This window comes from Varanus komodoensis, unplaced genomic scaffold (assembly GCF_004798865.1).
Source record: "Varanus komodoensis strain SLA01 unplaced genomic scaffold, ASM479886v1 scaffold5, whole genome shotgun sequence".
Classification (NCBI taxonomy): domain Eukaryota; kingdom Metazoa; phylum Chordata; class Lepidosauria; order Squamata; family Varanidae; genus Varanus; species Varanus komodoensis.
The window spans coordinates 46,680,703-46,702,990 of NW_025336087.1; the positions used below are offsets into that span (position 1 = coordinate 46,680,703).

A 22,288-nucleotide genomic window follows, 5' to 3' on the forward strand; every position below is an offset into this window, starting at 1 on the left:
GCCAGTGCTTTATTCGCTTTGGTGCCAAGCCAAAACATTTCATTTTCCCAGTTTTTAAATTGCTGACAGCATGTTTAACTATTTTATTTTATATCAAATACTGGAACTGTGGAGTTTTTAATTGCTGTAACTGTTCTCTTGTTTTAATTTTGTAAACTGTCATGAGATTTCAGAATAAATGACTGGATAGAACAGCCTTAAATAAATGAATATTATTTAGAGATGGTTAACAAAAATAACATATAAAATAATAGCATAGCACACTAATATTCTAAAGTTATAGCATATAAATAGCACATGAACATTTAAGATATAACAATAAAACACTTATCCCTTCCCTCCACAAAAAGTCTGATACCCGAAGAGCACCAAATGGGCATCAAATGTGTGATGCCCTTTGGCACCCTTCAGTTGCAGCCCAAGGCTGTTGCCTTAGTCGTGAATCTGTTGATGTAGGTACTGCCACTGCTTCTGCCACTGTCGGTGTTTTCTGGCCCTGCCTCTGACACAGGCAAGGCAGCTCCAGACAGGCAAGCAGGCAGATACTCACCTGGTGAAGTGGAGGGAGAAAGCTGGCTTTTTATACATATACAACATATTTCATTGTATGTCACTAAAATGATTTACAATCTTCTTCCTCACTCTGACTCCAAAATGCAAACCTTTCCAATGATTGGTAAATCTATCTGATCCATACACTGAAAGCCAGGAGAGAGTTTGTGTCTTGTTAGCAAATGATGATAGTTGTGACAACTGAATTGTTCCTCCCCTTCTCTCAAGGGGTAGACAATTCTTAACATTTCCACTATAAAGGAAAAGGCTTTGTTCCTGGTTGGAATGCTGGCATCGTACTGCAATGGCTAGGTAAATTCTCCCTCTCAGAAACAAAGAAACAAACTGAGTCAGAAGGGGTCTCCTGGGCCATCTAGTCTGACTCCCAGCTCCAGCTGGCTCCATTCCTGTAATCCCCAACATGTGGTTGTCCAATCTTACCTCTTCATATCATAAGGCGATTCTAAGATACAGGACATTCTTGTTTCGCCCAAAAATCTGAACTCTGTGATTGGACTATAACACTGACTAAGTTTAAAATTATGATAAAGAAGGGTTGGGATTTTGCTGTTATGCTTTTATTATATATTACAGCAATAAAACAGAAAAAAGGAAACAGTGCTGGAGCAGGAAAATGTTTTTTAGTCATTCAAATCACTGATCCTTCAAGCCCAGTACTGGCAATAGTGAGTAAAAGCAGCTCGCCAAGCTTTCAGGCAGAGTTTTTTCCTGCCCTACTTGGAGATGCCAAAGATTGAACATAAGATCTTCTTCATGCAAGGCATGAGGTCTACCACCCAGCTATAATCCCTTGTATGAGTGTATTCTATGTCTGCCTTTAAACATGGGCTGTATGTGTTGTTCCATGGTGCGGGCCCTGGGGACACACATCTCTGTTGAAATTTGCAGCAGGAAAAAGGAACTGTTCTGTCAATGAAGCTGCTGCAGAATGCTAAAATAGCTAAGAGGAAAAGCAGGTTGCTTACCTGTAACTGATGTTGAGTGGCCATCTGTGCAGTCACACATATGGGTTCTGTGCCTGCGCAGTGCCTTTGGCCGGAAGATTGATAGCTAACGGTTTCCTTTTCGGCGGGGACTCTGCTCCCCCTTCCCCCTAGCAGTATATAAGGAGCAGAGTGACCGCCATTTTCCAGTCTTTGAAAGACCGACGTTTGGCTCCCTATGACATTGCACATTAGTACAAGAAGTTTAAAGAAGTAGCGGTACGACACATAGGAGAGATTATAATATCTAAGTAAAAATAATCGAACCACCCATGACACCAAGAGGGGTCGGAGGATGGGTTGTGTGACTGCACAGATGGCCACTCGAAGAACATCAGTTACAGGTAAGCAACCTGCTTTTCTTCGTCGTGGCCTCTGTGCATCACACATATGGGTAGAATAACAAGCTTACCCCAACTGGAGGAGGGAGCTGTCATCATTGAAGGACAGACGAAAATACAGCTCTGCCAAAAGAGCAATCCTGTCTGGCATGGACATCTAGCCTATAGTGTTTGGCAAAGGTACACGGGGTAGCCCAAATGGCCGCCTTGCACACAACCTCTATCGGAACTCCTGATGCAAAGGCTGAAGAGGCAGCGACAGCTCTTGTGGAGTGACCTTTTGGAGTAGATGGTAAGTCCAACTTGGCTAGCTGATAAGCTAGGACAATTGTATTAACTATCCATTTCGAAAGGCGCTGAGAGGTAACTGGACAACCTCTGTCGTGCTCCGAATATTTCACAAAGAGTCTATTTGAATGTCGAAAAGATTCAGTCGCGGATCTATAAAAGGCTAAGCAGCACTGATGTCCAGCATATGTAGAAATTTTTCTATCGGATTCGAAGGGACTGGAAAAAAACGCCGGTAACACAATTTTCTGTTGCATATGGAAAGAGGTAGCAACTTTCGGAAGGAAAGACGGATCCATACGAAGAACCACCTTTTCCTTATGAAAATTTAGAAAAGGGGGATCTGCTCGAAGAGCGCATAGTTCAGAGGATCTACGTGCTGAAGTCACTGCCACGAGGAAGACTGTCTTCCAAGAAACAAGGCATAAATCAATTGTTGCCATGGGCTCGAACGGTGATCGAGTTAATGCTTGTAAAACCACCGAGAGACTCCATGTAGGCATTAGGGGTTTTACAGTGGGATTCAGATTACTTAAGCCTCTCAAAAATCTTTTTATTAGAGGGAAAAAACCCATGTACAGCTCCTCTGTAGTGGGAGAGAGCTGCTGTATAAACCTTTATAGGTGAAGGTTTGAGTCCAGACTGATGTAGTTCAAAAAGGAACTGAAGTATCTGTGAAACGGAGGCTGAGGAGGCCAGAAAAGAGTGTAAATTGGCGAAGTTAGAAAATCTTTTCCATTTCCCTCCGATCCCACTTATCATGAGAGTGCTTGCAAAGATCATTAACGAAGGAGCTACAGGAATACTAATCACTCCATGGTGGCCACGACAACCATGGTTCCCAACTCTCCTTCAAGTTTCCAGGGAGGATTTTCTTCAACTCCCTCTTCTCCCTTATCTAGTCACCCAGAAGGAAGGCACAGTTCGTCACCCAGACTTGCTATCATTGAAACTGACTGCATGGCGGATATGGTGACCTGGGGTGATACATCGGTATCGACACCATCCCGACCATGCATGCCCAGCAGAGCCTGCACCCGGATCTGCAGTATATTCTTGAATCTGCACTATGACCATCTACCAGAAAGTCGTATGCAGCAAAAGCATAAAAAATCACGCCTGTCCATGGAATCATGAAAGCGTCGCCCAGGGAGTTCTGACCCACTCCCGCTCTGGAGCAATAGGTCCTGCACACTCTGTTCCCTTGAGTGGCAAACAGGTCGATTTCTGATCGACCCCATCGGTGAAATAACATGTTTTGAACCCGACGGTCCAACTCCCATTCGTGGGAGCATGACATGTGTCTGCTCAGGAGATCGGCTTCCGTGTTGTCGGTGCCCACAAGGTGAACTGCTAGAATAGTGATACCCCTTGGTATACACCAGTCCCAAATCTGCATGGCGAGACGGGCTAGCTTCCGGGATCGGGTTCCTCCTTGTTTGTTTAAATAAAAGACCGTCGCCACGTTGTCGGAGGTCACTTGAACGATCTGATGGAGGAGCAGATCCTCGAAAGCTTGCAGTGCTTTGAAAACGGCAAGGAGTTCCAGAAAATTGATATGATTCCTGCCATCCCGATGGCTCCATCTCCCTTGGGTACTTAGATTGGAGCAGATGGCCCCCCATCCCAGCAATGACACATCGGTACCGAGGGTTACTGTAGGATACCGAGGTTGAAATGGAACACCGATGGTTAAGTTGGCTGGATCCATCCACCATAGCAGGGATTGGAGAACTGAAGCCGATAGTCGAATTCGTTTGGTGGGAGGGTCTATCTGTGGCCGAAACAGTTTGTTGAAAAACAGTTGAAGGGGACGTAGTCACAGCTTGGCATGAGGGACCATAGCGATGGAAGCAGACATGTGCCCCAAAAGGGTTTGAATAGATCGGCAGGAACGGTTCTTGCTTGCCGAATTCGAGTAATGCAATGAGCAATCGCATATTGTCTGTCTCGAGGAAGGAAAGCTCTTGCCAACGTCGAATCCAGTCGAGCTCCGATAAAGTCGATCACCTGCGTAGGGACAAGGGAAGATTTCCATTGATTAATGCAAAGTCCAAGGTCGTGCAACAGAGCGCATGTAAGTTCAGTAGCAGACGCAAGTCCAGCTTCCGTATCGGCAACAAGCAACCAATCGTCAAGGTACGGGTAGATTCGAATCCCGCACAGCCGAAGGTGTGCACACACAGGGGCCATACACTTCGTGAAGGCCCTTGGTGCCGTGGCCAATCCAAACGGTAGAACATTGAATTCATAAACTGCATGGTCCACCGCAAAGCATAGGAAACGCCTATAACTTGGGTGTATTGAAATATGAAAATAAGCGTCTTTTAGATCCAATGCAGTGAACCAATTCCCTCTTCCCAGCAACGGAAGAATACTGTGTAGCGTGGTCATCCGAAACTTCTTTGGTGTTATGAATTTATTAAGAGCTCTCAAGTCCAATATTGGTCTAAGACCTCCATCACGTTTCGGAACCGTAAAGTATCTGGAATCAAATCCATGGAGTCCTTCCGATAATGAGAGGCGACGAATAGTTCCCTTAACGAGAAGTTGTTGAATCTCGTCTAACAGCACCAAAGAAGGCGTAGTATATCGAATAGGACTCGGAGATGGTACAACGTCGAATTCAATTCCATATCCGTGCTGGATAATAGATAATACCCAACCATCAGATGTAATTGACTCCCGAAAGGAGAGTCGACTCTTCAGTCGATCCCCAAATGAGAGGGGGAAGGGTAAAAATGGGATGAGAGGAACGGTTCGTTCGTCACATCAACACTGTCGCCTGTCCGTATCGAATCTACGGCGACCCTGTTGGAAGCGTTGGGGCGGTTGTTGCCTGCGGCGCTGGTGACGTTGTTGCTGTTGTTGTTGCCGAGGCGGAAATTGCGAACGATATTGCGGGTGTGACCATGACCACTTACGTCTAGGTAAAGATCGTAATTCCATACGACGAGCGGTCATGCAAGACTCATGGATCTTCAATTTACTGTCCGTTCTTGCGTGGAAGAGCCCGAATGGCGTTGTTTTGCCTGCTCAGGGTTCCTCGGCTTTTTAGTCTGTTTGCTCATCTTGTCCTTTTTGGCCTTCTTATGCACAGGGTGTTTATCTGAATCACTGTGCTTTCTCCTCTCCTTTTGTTTCCTCGGCAGGGAAACAGGCTGGTCGGCCATAGCATGTGCGCCTTCCTGAGAGGAACGTGAAGGCGGAGCAATGGAGGAGGCCGGGCATTGCGGTAAATCAGCCGAAGTTGGAGGCCTTCGGGTGGGGCCACAACAGTGGAAGACTTAGCCACCCGGCGGTCCGATTGGAGAAGAACCTGGTCCCACAGGAGTTTTCGAAGGCGGTTCTCTCTGTTTTTTCTCGCCTGTTTTGAGAAGGCCAAACAATGGCCGCACTTATCGGTTCTGTGCCCCTCCCTTAAACAAAGGAGGCACAGATCATGCCCGCTGCGGGCATTTTCGAGCCGCATTTTCCGCATTTGCGGAACGTCGCCCGTTGCGCCATCGTAGAAATTTTGAAAAGAAAGAAGATAGTAAAGCGGGAAAGTAATATTCTTGTTTTTTTTTTAATTTAGGAATGATAAGAAGAAAGAAAAAATAGTGCACGTTAAAAGAAATATAAGTGAAGTACTAACAACAAGAGCAAGGGATACAATTTGATAAGAGAAAAAAGGCAAGGATTTTCGAACGAGGTAAGTAATAAATCCTAGCGAGAGCGAAGCAGCACTAGGCACAGCGAACGGCGGTCGCAAAGACTGGAAAATGGCGGTCACTCTGCTCCTTATATACTGCTAGGGGGGAGGGGGAGCAGAGTCCCCGCCGAAAAGGAAACCCTTAGCTATCAATCTTGCGGCCAAAGGCACTGCGCAGGCGCAGAACCCATATGTGTGATGCACAGAGGCCACGAGGAAGAATGCCACCAATGTTTTTTGCTGCAACCAACACTCAATATGGTAGGGGCGCAGCAAGTGATGTGGGCCTTAGGCAACATCAGTACCACCAATCAAGCTACAGTTAAACCATTTTTTCAACTTAGGTTAGAGAGTGAATGGAATGCAAGGGTTACAGTATTGGACTAGGATCAAGACAACCTAGCTTCAAATCCCTACTCAGCCATGAAGTCCACGGGGTTACCTTGAACCAACTGCCCCTGGTCTCACTACCCTACTGTACTGAGTCTTTACAAGGATAAAATGGAGGTTGCTGAGAATAATCTTGTATTTGAAGGAAAGGCTAGATACAATAGGTAAAGGCAAAGCTCATATGCGCTAGTCATGTCTGGTGCCCTGGGGCTGGTACTCATCTCCATTTGTAAGCCAAAGAGCCAGCTTTGTCCAAAGACACTTCTGTGGTCATGTGGCCAGCATGACTAAAAGCCGAAGTGCATGGAACACTGTTATCTTTCCCACCAAAGTGGTACCTATTTATCTACTCACATTTGCATGCTTTCGAATTGCTAGGTAGGCAAGAGCTAGGACAAAGCAGCAGATACTCACCCCATCACATGGATTTGAACTGCCAACCTTCTAATCAACAGCCTAGCAGCTCAATGATTTAGCTGTGCCACCCGCAACTCCAACAATACAGTATCATAGTTAAATAAAACTGATTAAAGACTGCCAAAGGCCACAGACTAGGAAGGGGTAACAAATTTTCAACATCACTTTTTCCAGCCTAAAACACAGTTAGTTCTTGAAAGTAGTTGAAATTTCCCCGTTAGATGAGCTAGAAATAATCTGAGCTGTGTTCAGAAATGGGGACATACAGCTACAAATTTCATGTTCTTTTCCTGCTGTGGGGTTTGAATTTTACCCAGAGATAAAAAGTAAGAAATACCTTCAATTCTAGAACCCATGGTCTGAATTCATCAGTGTTTTCAACTTCCAGCGGTTCAAGTAATGGCTCCCAAACACCAAACATCTCATTGTAATAATGTACCTAAAAATTCAAAATACAATTAAATCCATTTAGGTGATGTAATGAAAATAAAAAATAATTGAGGGATGACGGTTATTTTAGTAAAGTTGACCGACTTTCCTTTGTATATTAAGCTAACATCAAACATACTATAATAGAAACTTAACAGACTCAAAGAACCACCTTTAAAGAAGCTATAAAGGAAATGAGTAGACCTCCTACAGAGTACGTCAACTGGCTTTAATTCCATGCCAAGGCATTAAAATATCATAAGTTCATTCTACAAAGCTATGCAGCTTTGCCCATGCCTAATGATATTTCCTAATTAAATCCCACTTATGAAAGCTGGTGTTCATATTCAGGACACCATTCTACATTCCAGGTTTTGATTTCAGTTTGATCCTGCTTGAGTTTTTAAGGAGGATTAATGTAATGCAGTGTTAACCTTGAGTACGAGTATGTCACAATAAAACTTGATCTATAAATTATGATAAGCTTGAATACATATCTTCCTTGCTACCCTGAACACCATTTAATGAAGTTAGGGGGGAAATGCCAAATGCATTGCAATGTGATACATACCGTTAGGCTATTGAACACTGAAGTATAAATTATTCAGGAGCCAACTGATGTCAATAAAATACTAGATAATTAATGTGACAGATGGCTAAAGACCTGAATGCAGAAGGAATAAAACAAGAGCAGCAACATCTTGGGTGAAAGGCAAATATGAGACAGGAGGAGGAACCTGAGATCACCCGTTCTATGGCATCTTGTCCAAACAATCCCTGCCTTCCCTAGGTGGCAGAGAGACTTTAACATTACAGGATGCTGTTTCACACCAAATAATATTTAGTTGTCAGCTGGTGGTAACAGAAAACTTTATCAAAACTGAAATGTGGAGAAAAGTTTTTTTCCAAAATTGTTAGGTAATTGAAGCCAATATGAAAATACCATTTCAATTAACACCAGCCATAATTTATGAAGCACCAATAAATGTCTACTCTATTCCTTCACAGTAACAGCACTGTAATCTACATACCTCTAGTTCAAGACGAGAAGAGAGATTGATCAGACTGCTCCAATTTTTAACTTCTCCAGAAAATGAAGACTTTGCTAAAAGCATTGGCACTGTTTTGTGACCAACCCCAGCTTCGAGAGTTATAATAACCGTTTCAATTCTCATTTGCAGTGTTTCTCCTGTAGGAATCAACTCAGTTACAGAAGCAGAATCCTTATTTTCATTTGACTCTTCAAGAAACCACATATTTAGCTCTTTAATATTCTTCTTATCCCAAAGATCTGGAGGTACAGGGCTAATGTCTTTTTCTGTGGTCTCTTGAGTTGGGAAAAGTGCTGATGTAATGGTTAAGACTGTATTGATGATAATAGGTGACACCTGAATTTTAAAAAAAGCAAAAAGAATATCTCTCATAAGTGGTGACACCTGAGCTTTTAAAAAAGATTACTCTCAATTGAAAATTATGCATTTCTAATAAAACAGTGAAGGAAGAACTTGCTGCATAGGATTATGTATTCACAGTATTGTATACTGCCCCAGATCCAGGCAGATTCTGAGTAGTGAACAATAAAAAGATAAAATAAATTAAAAAGAATATACGAAAAACATAAAAACAATGATTCATCAGCAAGAAAGGCTTTCTGGAAAAAAATGTCCTCAACAACTTCCAAAAGCAACACAGTGACCACTAGAGGTAGGGAGTTCCCTAGCAATAGAGCCGCTACATTGCTACTCTTCTCCTGGGGTACTTCCAGTCACTGTGGGTCTGTGTGGAACCACCAGGAGAATGCCCTCCAATGAATTTAGTTTTTGACAAACACTGCAGGAAATAGACTGAGTATATATGTAAAAGTAAAGCCTATTTCTCTGCCTGTCTATGAGAGGACACATGGGGCTGCCTTTGAAAGCTTCAGCTTGTCCAGAATATGGCAGCCAGACTGTTGACAAAGGCTGGTTATAGGGAACATACAACTCCAACAGCTTCAGTGATGCCAGCCTGTTTCAGGACAGAGTTTGGCTTGAGGATATCTGAAAGACCACCTTCATGAGTTGTCAGATTTTTGGCAAAGGACCTTCTTTTGTCATTGCCCCCTTCAGAGATGCATTGGTAGTGGCATGAGAAAAGGCCTTCTCAGTGGTTGCTCCCAGCTTGTGGAAGCTAAGATGACTCTTTATTGTTCTTCTGCTAGCAGGGAAAGATAAGCATTTTCAAAGAGGCATTTGGAATATAAACTGGTCTGTTGGATTGAGTCTTGTTTTTATTCTGTTATTGTAATGCAAGGTAATATAATGGACTTGCAATGTAATAATAATCAATTTATTTAATTTTGTGCTCGTTTTATTATTGTTATAATCAATTTTATATTTAGAAAAGATTTTAAATTCCTATTATTGTAACCTGCCTTGAATATCATTTACTTGGTAGAATGATGTATCAGTCAATCAATCATTGATTTTCTATGAAATTGGTGTTTATGACACACACATACAGAGGGAGGGAGGGAGGGGGAGAGGGAGAGAATGGGGAAGATACATGCAGGAAGTGCTTTATGTCTGGGTATAAGAGAATGCGCACATGTCCTACATATGTGAGAATGAATGCATGTAAGAGTGTAGATGTGCAAATGGGCATGTGTTAAAATGGCTATGAGCATATGTGAAAATGAATGAAAGCCCCCTTGCATCTTGCCATTAACACTGTCTCGCAAAGTACAGAGGAGCAAATTGTCCAGGTGAATTCTTAGTCTTGGGGTTCTTCATTGTAAAAATAAAGTAGCTCAATGAAAAGAAACCATACAACTAAAAATATAACCACATGTATTCCTTAACCTAATAAAGACCTACAAATGTGTAATATACCTTAATTGTTATAGATTTGATTGACAGATCTGCTTTCTGAGGATCTTCACCTGACTGCATCATATCAAAGACAAGGTCACAGGGCTGTAGTACCTAGATACAAAACATAATCAATTGAATATAACTATTAATCTGTCTATTAAAAATCCTTCTATATTAACTGTGAAAAGCATACTAACTGACCTATGCAAAATGGTAGTAGTTTCAAATGAAAGCTTCCTAATTAGTAAAATGTTTTACACACTTCTTTGAGTTATCTATGAACATTGACCACGAAGCAAAATCCATATATGCAACAAATTCCCTGGCCTGAAAGTTATAGCCAACAACAGTAAGGTTTGTATACAGAGTTCCTATGGTCAAACTCATTGTCAGTGATGAAGATGCAGATCCACAGCAAATAAATGCAAATTCTTATCAGCACTGTACAGTGTGGATGAGAACGTATAGGTCCATCTCAACTACAATATAATGCCACCTTAATTACATTCAATTAAACATAATGGGTTAGATCCAGACAGTCATAGCCAGAATAGACCTACTGAAATAGGAATGCAGTAAGTTATGAGTAACTTAAAGCCGACTGAATTAAATGTGTCTACTTTAAATTACTTAGGGCCTCTAAGAGCACAAGTCTATGACAATGGCTGTAAATCCTTAAACTTGGAGATTCATGATCATCAAATGCAGAACAAAGGCAGTTAAAGCAGCATTAGGATAGCTTTCATCCTGACCTACTAGTTTATTTGGAATTGCATGGCAATATGCAGAAATTAACTTCCAGTTTAACTCTTAAAATCTTACCGTTGTAATATTGCCTTTTCTCATATCTGGAAAAAATGGGCAGGCTTTCACTTTTATAGCTTTCACAGCAGCTGTCATTTTATTCATTTCAGGGCCATTCTTCATGGATACTTCAAACTGTGCTGTAGCCACTAGTGCAGGAGCATCACTTCTTGTTAAATCGGCCACAAACACAATCTCAGGATTTTTAACGACGACGTTTATTTCCATTGTGGATTCCGACTGTACAGGAACTAAACATGTATTCATAGTCATTAAGTATTTTATGTACAATTAGTCTCATTTTTGTATGCAAGATATCAGTATAATGTGGATACATTTCAGCATTTTCAAAGTAAGTAACTCATTACTACCATGGTGAAATAACCAAGGAAAGACAGAAATTGGGTGCTGAAACACCTTTTCACTAAGTGAATAAGTAGCTTGTCCCAAGTTCTTGCTGCATTAAGGTGTTCCCCTAAGGCAGTGATGGCGAACCTTTTAGAGACCGAGTGCCCAAACGGCAACCCAAAACCCACTTTTTTTATCACAAAGTGCCAACACTACAATAAAACGTGAAAACGGCAATTTTAGTTTAGAAAAAACAACTCACAGCCAGTCCAAGCAAGGATATATATATCCCTGGCAGCAAAAGCTCGAACGAGTTGTGGCTAATGAGTCACGGCTCATGATGTCATTGCCTGGTGACGCTACTTCTTTCTGAGCATTCGCATGGCCCCTATGTGCACTGTTACCTGATGCTTGGCTGCTGGGGCAATGTTGGGGCAACTTGGCTCGCATGCCAACAGAGAGGGCGATTCTGAAAAAGTCATTCCTGAATAGCTTTTTCTGCGCTGCTCATCATTTCTGCCCATTCAAAACACATTTCAACCATCAAAATCATGCCAGGACACCTCATTTTTCAAACGTAACCCTACCCTTCTGCACACCCCTAACCAAAATACAGGGCAAAAGTTCCATTGAAAAGAGGGTGATTTTGAAAAAGCTTTCCTTGAGTAGCTTTTTCTTCACAGATCATTTCTGCCCATTCTAAATACATTACAACTATCAAAATCATGCCAGGACACCATGTTTTCCTAACCCTAACCCTGCCATGGTGCACACTCCTAACCCTAATACAGTGGCTTGGCTCACGAACTTAATCTGTTCCAGGACTTTGGTCGTGACCCAAATTCGTCATGAGCCAAGTTAAATTTCCCCATAAGGTTCAATGTAAATAAGGTTAATCCGCTCTGTAACTATTTTTTTTTTAATCAAAAAATTGTGAAGCAAAGTGACAAAGAACGAAGATCACGGCCATCTCCCCCCGCACACACACCCCGAGCACGAGCATGGCCATCTCCCTGCACTCCCAGCATGACCCCAATTGCGCCAGTTATCCCTGCATGCACCCGTCATCCTGGCCGCTGGAGGGGGGGAGGGACGGGCGCCATCGCAGGCACACTGGAGGAAGAAACGGGTATGATCATGCTGGAGGGGTGGAGATGGCCGGGATTGCGGGCACACTCGTGCAGGAAAGACAGGCACGATCTCGGCCATCTCCCTCCCCAACCCCAGTACAATCGCGGCCATATCCCCACTTGGGAGGATGGAGAGATGGCCATGATCGCCACCCAATGCGGAGTTTGCAGCCTGAGTCAAAATTTTTATGAAAATTTTGTTCACGCCCTGATTTTGTTATGTACCAAGATGTTTGTGAGCCAAGGTACCACTGTATAGGATGAAAGTTCGATAGAAAAGAGGGAGATTTTGAAAAAGCCTTCCTTGAGTAGCTTTTTCGGGACTGCTCATCATTTCCGCCCATTTTAAACACATTCCAACCATCAAAATCATGCAAGGACACCTCATTCTTTTAACCCTAACCCTACCCTGGTGGACTCCCCTAAACCTAATATAGGGCTAAAATACCATTGAAAAGAGGGCAACTCTGAAAAAGCCTTCCTTGAGTAGCTTTTTCTGGACTGCTCATCATTTCTGCCCATTCTAAACACAATAAAACCTGAAAACCGGTTTTAGTTTAGAAAAAACACCTCCCAGCCAGTCCTAGGAAATATATATATATCCCTGGCAGCGCACTGACTGGCCATGCAAAAGCTCAGATGACTTCCGGCTAATGAGTTGCGGCTTGTGACATCATCACCTGGTGCCGCTACTCCTTTCCAAGCCTGCACATGGCTCCTATGTGCACTGTTATCCTATGCTCAGCTGCTGGGGTTATGCTGGGGCGACTTGTTCACGTGCCGACAGAGAGGGCTCTGCGTGCCCGCTGTGGCATGTGTGCCATAGGTTCACCACCACTGCCCTAAGGTCTTGTTCTGTATAACTTTACTAGCCAAGGCAACTCTGCAATGCGCAAGAAACACAGGCATTCCCTACAGCGGAGAGAGACCTGCCATATATAATTATTGCATTAGGAGGCCGGTAAGTTAGAAACATAGAAACATATAAACAGAGCGAGTCAGAAGGGGTCTCCCAGGCCATCTAGTCTGACCCCTGGCTCCAGCCGGCTCTACTCACAACATACCCACCATGGGCATGTCTAGCCTATCCTTGAACAGAGTTACTTTCTATAAGAATTTTACCACTGCCTTTGGAATTGTGTCTTGCTGCTGACAGCATATACTAGTTTCGGGTTGTTATTGTTCTCTCATATTATTTTATGAGCTACTTTTGGAGACTTCAGTTCATTAATGGTACACATCTTCAGAGCCAGTTTTGTGTAGTGGTTAAGAGCTCAAGACTAGGAATCAGGAGATCTGCGTTCTAGTCCTCACTCAGCCATGAAACCTATCTCACAAGGTTGTTGTGATGAAAAAATTAAAAGGAGAATCTTGTAAACCAACATGGGTTCCAAAAGGAAGAAATGTGATACATAAATGTTATATAATAAAATAAATTGATTAAAACCACCCTGATCTGCATATGAATAATGTATTTAGAAGGAGAAAGCATAATTTTTATTTTCAGAAAGTTCATGCCTCCATCACAGCAGCCATGGACAATTCCACCTGTATGCCAGAGAACAGGGAATGAAAATGGTTGGGAAACCTGGAGTATCACATGCACTGATGTTCTTCGAGTGGCCATCTGTGCAGTCACACACATGGGTTCTGCGCCTGAGCAGTGCCTCTGGCTGGAAGATTAACAGCTAACGGTTTTTGGCGGGAACTCCGCTCCCCCTCCCCCCTAGCATTATATAAGGAGTGGAGTGTCCGCCATTTTCCAGTCTTTGAAAGACTGACGTTTGCTCCCTTAATAAATTTTTTGTCATCATGACAAGAGAACCAAAATTTTGGTGGTACGACAAATATCTAAAGAGATCCTAGCATCGAAGAGAAGAAAGTCGGACCACCCATGACACCAAGCGGGGTCGGAGGGTGGATTGTGTGACTGCACAGATGGCCACTCGAAGAACATCAGTTACAGGTAAGCAACCTGCTCTTCTTCGTTGTGGCCTCTGTGCATCACACATATGGGTAGAATAACAAGCTTACCCCAACTGGAGGAGGGAGGTGTCATCAACGAAGGACAGAAGAAAGAACAGCTCTGCCAAAAGAGCAATCTTGTCTGGCATGGACATCGAGCCTATAGTGTCTGGCGAAGGTACACAGGGTAGCCCAAGTGGCCGCTCTGCATACGTCTTCTATCGGGACCCCTGATGAAAAGGCCGAAGAAGCAGCAACAGCTCTTGTAGAATGACCTCTTGGAGTAGATGGTAAGTCCAATTTAGCTAACTGGTAAGACAGAACAATTGTATTCACTATCCATTTAGAAAGTCATTGGGAAGTGACCGGATAGCCTTGGTCATGTTCCAAGTATTTCACAAAAAGTCTATTGGAGTGTCGAATAGACTCAGTCCTGGACCTATAAAAGGATAAGCAACAACGAACGTCCAGCATATGCAGAGATCTCTCTATCGGATTCGAAGGTGTTGGAAAGAAGGCTGGTAAAACGATCTCTTGCTGCATGTGAAATGAAGTAGCGATTTTCAGAAGAAAAGATGGATCTAGCCGTAGACCTACCTTTTCCTTATGAAAATTCAGAAAAGGGGGGTCTACCCTAAGGGCACAGAGTTCAGAAGATCTACGGGCTGAAGTAACTGCAACAAGGAAAGCAGTCTTCCATGTGACAAGGCGTAGATCGATCGTCGCCATGGGTTCAAAAGGTGGTCGAGTCAGTGCTTGTAAAACCACTGAAAGACTCCAAGTGGGCATCAGGGGCCTTATTGTTGGATGGAGGTTACTCAATCCTCTCAAAAATCTTTTAATCAAAGGTTGAGAAAAAATGGAGAAACCGTGTACCGTTCCACGGTAATGAGAAATCGCTGCTGTATATACTTTTATGGAAGAAAGTTTAAGTCCAGACTGATGCAATTCAAAGAGGAATTGAAGAATCTGTTGAACAGAAGCCGAGGACACTGGAAACGAGTGTGATTCGGCAAGCTAGAGAATCTATGCCATTTTGCTGCATACGATTTTCTAGTGGATGGCCATAATGCAGATTCGAGAATATATCGCAGATCTGGATGTAAAATCTGTGGAGTAGAGGTAGTAGGGATTGCCGGTGGCGTCGACACCAGTGCATCGCATACGGTTATCGGATCCTCCATGCAGTCAGTTTCAGCGACAACAAGTCCGGGTGTCAGATCGTGCCCTCCCTCTGGGTAATGAGATAAGGAAGAAGAGGGAGTTGGAGAAAATCCTCCCGAGAGATGTGAAGGAGAGTTGAGAACCATGGCTGGCATGGCCACCAGGGGGTAATTAGTAGCCCTGTGGCCTCTTCGTGAATGATCTTTGGCAACACTCTCATGATGAGGGGAATCGGTGGGAAAGCATAAAAAGTCATGTCGTTCCAGGGGATCATGAAAGCGTCCCCAGACTACCCCTGTCCTATCCCCGCTCTGGAACAATAGTTCGTGCATACCCTGTTTTGTTGTGTGGCAAACAGATCTATGTCTGGCTGACCCCAGCAGTGAAACAGTCTGTCGCGAACCCAACGGTCTAGTTCCCATTAGTGTGACCGCAACATATGTCTGCTCAAGAGATCTGTGTCTATATTGTCCGTGCCCGCAAGATGAACTGCTAGAAGAGTGATACCTCTCGGTATGCACCAGTTCCAAATCTGCATGGATAGACGGGCTAGTTTCTGGGACCGGATTCCCCCTTGTTTGTTCAAATAAAAGACCGTAGCCATGTTGTCCGAGGTCACCTGGACGACCTGGTGGAGAAGCACGTCCTCGAACAATTGCAGGGCTTTGAAAACAGCAAGGAATTCCAGGAAGTTGATATGGTTCCTGGAATCCCGGTGACTCCATACCCCCTGGGTACGTAGATCGGAGCAAATGGCTCCCCATCCCAGCAGAGACGCGTCGGTACTGAGGGTCACTGTACGGTACCGAGGTCGAAACGGGACACCGACATTTAAATTGGCTGGTTCTATCCACCATAACAGGGACTGAAGAATGGAGACCGGAAGTTGAATCCGTTTGGTGGGTGGATCTGTCTGTGGTCGGAACATCCCGTTGAAGAACAGCTGGAGAGGGCCTAGTCTGAGTTTGGCATGCGGAACCACGGCGATGGATGTGGACATGTGTCCCAACAGGCTCTGGATAGACCAGGCGGGGACAGTTCTTTCTTATCGGATCCGAGAGATGCACCGAGCAATAGCATGATGTCTGTCTTGAGGAATAAAAGCTCTTGCCAACGTCGAATACAGCCGGGCTCCGATAAAGTTGATTGTCTGTGTAGGGAGAAGAGAAGACTTCTGTTGATTAATACAGAGTCCGAGGTCTTGTAATACAGCACACGTAATCTCAACAGCAGATGAAAGTCCTGCTTTTGTGTCGGAAACCAACAACCAATCATCAAGGTACGGGTATATCCGAATTCCACGTAAACGAAGGTGTGTGCAGACAGGAGCCATACACTTGGTAAAAACCCTTGGTGCAGTGGCCAATCCAAATGGTAATACCTTGAATTCGTAGATTTCAGAGTCCACCACAAAAGGAAGGAAGCGCCTATAACTTGGATGTATTGAAATATGAAAATAGGCATCCTTCAAATCCAGTGAGGCGAACCAATCCCCTCTTCCCAGCAACGGAAGTATATTTTGGAGTGTGGTCATCCGAAACTTCTTTGGTGTTATGAATCTATTGAGAGCTCTCAAGTCCAATATGGGTCTGAGACCCCCATCTTGTTTCGGGACCGTAAAATATCTGGAATAGAATCCGTGGAGTCCCTCTGATAACGATAAGCGACGAACAGCTCCTTTAGTAAGGAGTTGGTGAATCTCGTCCAACAGTACCAATGAGGTCGGTGTAAAACGGATAGGATTCGGTGATGGAACAACATCGAATACAATTCCATAGCCATGCCAGATGATGGATAACACACACCCATCAGATGTGATGGACTCCCAAGTGGGGAGCCGACTTTTCAGCCGGTCCCCAAATGAGAGGGGGGGGGTGAAGTTGGGAGGAGGGGAGAGGCTCGCTCGTCGCATCAGCGCTGTCGCCTGTCCGTGTCAAAGCGACGGCGGCCCTGCTGAAAGCACTGGGATGGTTGTTGTCTGTGGCGTTGCTGGCGTTGATGTGGTTGTTGTTGCCGAGGCTGAAATGGTTGGCGGTATTGCGGGCGTGACCATGACCACTTGTCAAGGCAGGGATTGCAGTTCCACACGACGGGCCATCATTCTGGATTCGTGGATTTTCTTCAGTTTGCTATCCGTCTTCGCGTTGAAGAGACCGAATCCGTCGAACGGCATCTCCTCAATCCTCCACTTCATTTTGTCCGGAAAATTGCAATTACACAACCAGGCGTGTCTGTGGAGGGAAATGGCACTGACAAGCGACCTCGAATCAGAATCAACGTGGTGCCTCGCTGTGGAGAACTGTTGCACCGCCACCTGCATAGCTTCCTTAACAAAGGTTTTTGCAAGTTCGCCCTGGTTTCCTGGGAAGGTGTCAATGATGGCGTCTAGGCGTTGCATAAGAAAATATTGATAGCGTGCCAGGGTTACCTCATAATTAAAAATTCGTAATCCAAGGCCCGAAGCTGCGTATACCCGGCGGGCGAGGGAGTCAATTCTTCTTCCCTCTTTATCGCGAGGCGAGGTGTGTCCACATGCTTCCCGGCCCTGGGAGGATTCCACAACAACCGAGTTCGGCTTGGGGTGACGGAGGAGGAACGGGATGTCTTCCGCCCAAACCCGTAGACTCGTATTTACATGAAGTCGGTTGTGGGTGAGCCGGGAGGTCCCATGTCTGGGTCATTGCCTGCCATAAGGTCGTAATGAATGACAAGGCAATAGATGTGGATCGTTTGCCCCTGACCACATCATAAAAACGGTCAGTGCTCGGTCCCGGTTGTTGGTGGGCTTCGATATCGAGTGACCTCACTAGCCTGGCCATGAATTCATTGAACGAGATGTACGGTTCTTCAGGTGACCCCGGGCCCTGTGAAGTAACCGCTGCATCCGGCGAGGTCGAGTCAGCCTCAGACTCATCAGATTCCATCCAGTAGGGGGGTGGTGCACTGGAGGAAGAATCTCCTGGTGACTCTGATCTGCCACTTTCTTTAGATGGAGCCCTCGGGGTGACTCTGGGCGTTGAATGGAAGCGATCCCGAGGAGCTGGCAGTGAAGATGTCCGGAAACCGGGTAATAGGCCATGGATTGGTACTCTTCCCGTCTCGGAGCGAAGCAGTATCTGGAATGGTACCAGTCATCGGATCTAGCATCTGAGGAACGGCTCCTGTGGCTTCTCGGGGGAGAGATGACGATCTCAGTATCCAGCAGGACCGGTGGCATTGGCGTTGGTGATTGAGCTCTCGGTGGAGAATCTCTTTTTTCCCCATCTGAGATGGAACCATGCCATGAATCCAGAGTATGTTCGGCTGCCATTCAGCGCGGTGAGCCCAGCGGGGTAACCCTCATAGCCGCCTGAATGGTCGGGACTGAGAGGGTCGGTTCCGTGGCGGGGGTCGGGATCGAGGAAGTCGCCGAATCCAAGTGGCGATGTTTTGCGTGCTCGGGATTCCTCGGCTTTTTAACCGGCTTGCCCACCTTATCTTTTTTGGCCTTCTTATGCACAGGATGTTTGTCCAGATCGCTGTGCTTTCTCTTCTCCTTTTGTTTCCTTGGCAGGAAAACGGGTTGATCAGCCATGGTATGAGCACCTTCTTCAGAAGGGTGTGAGGGCGGAGTAATGGAGGAAAAGGCCGGGCGTTGTGGCAGGTCGGCCAAAGTTGGACGGCCTTCAGGTGGGGCCACAGTAGTGGGAGACTTAGCCACCAGCCAGTCCAATTGGAGGAGAGCCTGGTCCCACAAAAGTTTGCTGAGGTGGTTCTCCTGGTTCTTCCTCGCCTGTTTGGAGAAGGCCAAACAATGGTCGCACTTAACGGTCCTGTGCCCTTCCCCCAAACAAAGGAGGCACAGGTCATGCGGGTCTGCGGCGGGCATTTTGGAGCCGCACTTCCCGCACTTGCGGAACACCGCCCGTTGTGCCATCGTAGAAATAGAAGAAAAAGGAGACAGTAAAGCGGGAAAGTAATAGTTTTGGTTTGGCTTTTTTTTAGGAACGAGAGAGAGAAAAAATGGTGAAAAGTTAAGAAGTGAAATACTAACAATAACAGGAACGAGGGAATACTAACTTGGTAAGGAAAAGAGAAGTTTTTCAACGAGTGAGAGGTAAGTAATGATCTAAGCGAGAGCGAAGCGGCACAACGCACAATGAACGGCGGTCACAAAGACTGGAAAATGGCAGACACTCCAGAGTGCTCTTTATATAATGCTAGGGGGGAGGGGGAGCGGAGTGCCCGCCAAAAACCGTTAGCTGTTAATCTTCTGGCCAAAGGCACTGCGCAGGCGCAGAACCCATATGTGTGATGCACAGAGGCCATGACAAAGAACAATTCATACTCGGATTCCTATTCCCAAAGTCATAGCTTTGTCGATGGATTGAGTGTTTGGAATCCTCAAACACTGTCCAATGGCATTGCTGTTACTGTTGCAGGTTTTGTAAAGATGAATAAAAACATACTATTTGAAATACAAATTAAGTTCATTGCAGCTTATTATCCTTAGCTCTTTCTAATTGTTTAGGTCTATAAATTTATTTATTTAAAACATTTCTATGCCGCCCCATTCGCCGAAGCCTGGGGTGGCTCACAAATCACTCCTGTTTCTGCAACTGAGGGTTTTTATTCCTACTTTAGGTTTATTTTGAACATTTTTTTACTCAGTTGCAAGTTTATTTTTTTTAAATGTGCTTGTTGACACTTAAGAGCCACACAAGATCTAGCCAAGAGTCCATCTAGTCCAGTGTTCTGTTTATACAGTGGCCAATCCATATTGCAGGACATGACTGAAATGGCGATCTCCTGCCCATATTCCCCAGCAAATGGTACACCACATCTGCTTATTTCCATGGGCATAAGATTATCTTTAAAATAATACCTCACAAAAATTTGCAGCTAACTTCTTGACAGACAACCAATACTTTTAGTAAAATTGTTCATAAGTACAATAATTCATAATTCTCATTAAATTCATTTTCCAAGCATTACAGACTTACTAGCTGAAAATGCTCTCTCAAAAAGCCCAAATCCTATGACCTATTACTTTAATAGTATATGTAAACATTATTCTCTCCTTTAATACAGTTTCCCAGTGTTGCATTGGTCCAATCTCTGAACTTGTCAGATCAAATATTGCAGATTCAAGAGAATATTTAATAGTAGTCTAAATGAAGCAAAATAACTTAGAAGAAACATAATAAGTTTGATTTAAATTATCTTAATTTATAGCATTGTTTCCCAAGTTAAGTTTTTCTCCATCGATATATACTGACCATTATAGGGTGTTCAGGGTATCATGTAACAGTATTTCATTAAAGTTTAACATATAATTAAATTATATCATGAAACTGCTGTTGAAGGAAAAATCATAAGATATAAAGTGCTGCATGCAGACTGAAAAGAAAAGCTACAGCTATATAATGTAGTGTGAGTTATTGACTATGCTCTGCCAATTTATTATCAGTTACTGACCTTGTTCTTTTACAGATAAAGACTGCTTGAAGTTTCTCTCTGCAGCAGCACTTTCTGCAGTAGCTTTTAGAAATACATCTGCAACAGTAAGCAGAAACTCTATGCTAGCACAGAGATATATCTCCTGAACAACTGTGTCAAGAACAGTGGAGCCATCTCTCCCTCGCTTATAACTTATATCCACCATGACTTTCTTTTCAGATCCATGCTTCATTTCTATCATTCTGAAAGACAAGTTAGTAAAATAAATGTTATTTGAAAAACAATACATTCCCTAATAGTGTTTAAAAGAAGCTATTTGATAATTTGACAAGCAATAAAGTAATAACTAAATGATTTGATAATATAAGCTTATATATTAAGCTTATATATCACTTAATATATGCGAATGGGGCGGCATATAAGAATCCCAAATAAATAAATAAATAAATAAATAAATAAATAAGCAGTCTTTAAAACTCTGAGCTTATATTTTTCCAACTTTACCATCTTGTTGGTGCCAGGTAAAGGCTATCCTCTACTGTAAGGGATGCAACTGCTAGCTGTTAAACAGATCTTAAGATTTTCTTCAAGTTACTATATCAATCTGTTTTAATATGGTGTCTTTTTATGGTATTTTAATGTGCTGTTGTGGACCATCCAGAAAGCTCCAGCTATTAAGTGGTATAGAAATCAATTAATTAAAAATATATATTCTTTGATATCTTATTAGTCAACAGATTGCATTAAAAGTTGCAATTCAAGACTTGGTAGAAACTTTATCAAACTTACCCCTCTGCTCTCAATTATACCAACCATCTCATAAATCAGGGGTGGGCAACACATAATGTGTGTGTGTGTGTGGGAGGGGATTCCCTGTACACAAAATCTGGTGCTTTAGTGTTAAAAGCCTCAAACTGGGCTTCACAATTTTAGTATTTTGTGGCCTTTATAAGCAAAGAATCATATTTAGCTCCAGAACAAGCTGAATTTAACTGACAAAACAGTTGGCAAAACATCATGGAACTGTTTGCCACTAAATTCTGGCAGCAAAGTGCCTATTTTTTTCTAAATCCCCACCAGACTTCACCCTACATGGAGCAGTCCAATGGGCAAAAACAGCTCCCAGACTCTTGCAGCAACCCACCTCTGCAATCACATTTTCAGAATAACTTTACAACATGTGATTTCCTGTTCCTCTTGACAACTTTTTTCCCCAACAACCTACTCTTGACATTTACAAACCAAGTGAGATTTTGCATATAGCTCTTGATATCAAAAGAAGGAAGAGAACAGGAAAAATAGACCCCCTTATCCATCCTGCTCTGCTGCTGAACATATTACATATGACAAGAGAATGACAAAAAGTCCAACCATGTGAAATTAAATGAAAATACTTGCTGCTGAAACTACATTAATAAGTTTACTGTGCACTGTACAACAAGCACACCAGTCAGGTCTGCCACAAGTATAT

At 43.7% G+C, this 22,288-nt stretch overlaps 1 protein-coding gene across 3 annotated transcripts in view; it reads right to left on the bottom strand.

Moving 5' to 3' along the window:
- The window catches only part of VPS13A (vacuolar protein sorting 13 homolog A), a 179,910-nt gene that overhangs the window by 67,031 nt on the left and 90,591 nt on the right, over nucleotides 1–22,288 (bottom strand). For all 3 annotated transcript variants that reach the window (XM_044445950.1, XM_044445952.1, XM_044445951.1), the window contains exons 38-42: nucleotides 20,836–21,059; nucleotides 10,790–11,022; nucleotides 9,986–10,078; nucleotides 8,147–8,503; nucleotides 7,024–7,125 (exon numbers count right to left, since the gene is read on the bottom strand). In XM_044445950.1, the coding sequence (XP_044301885.1) occupies nucleotides 7,024–7,125; nucleotides 8,147–8,503; nucleotides 9,986–10,078; nucleotides 10,790–11,022; nucleotides 20,836–21,059 (1,009 nt within the window). The remainder of the gene's footprint in view (nucleotides 1–7,023; nucleotides 7,126–8,146; nucleotides 8,504–9,985; nucleotides 10,079–10,789; nucleotides 11,023–20,835; nucleotides 21,060–22,288) is intronic.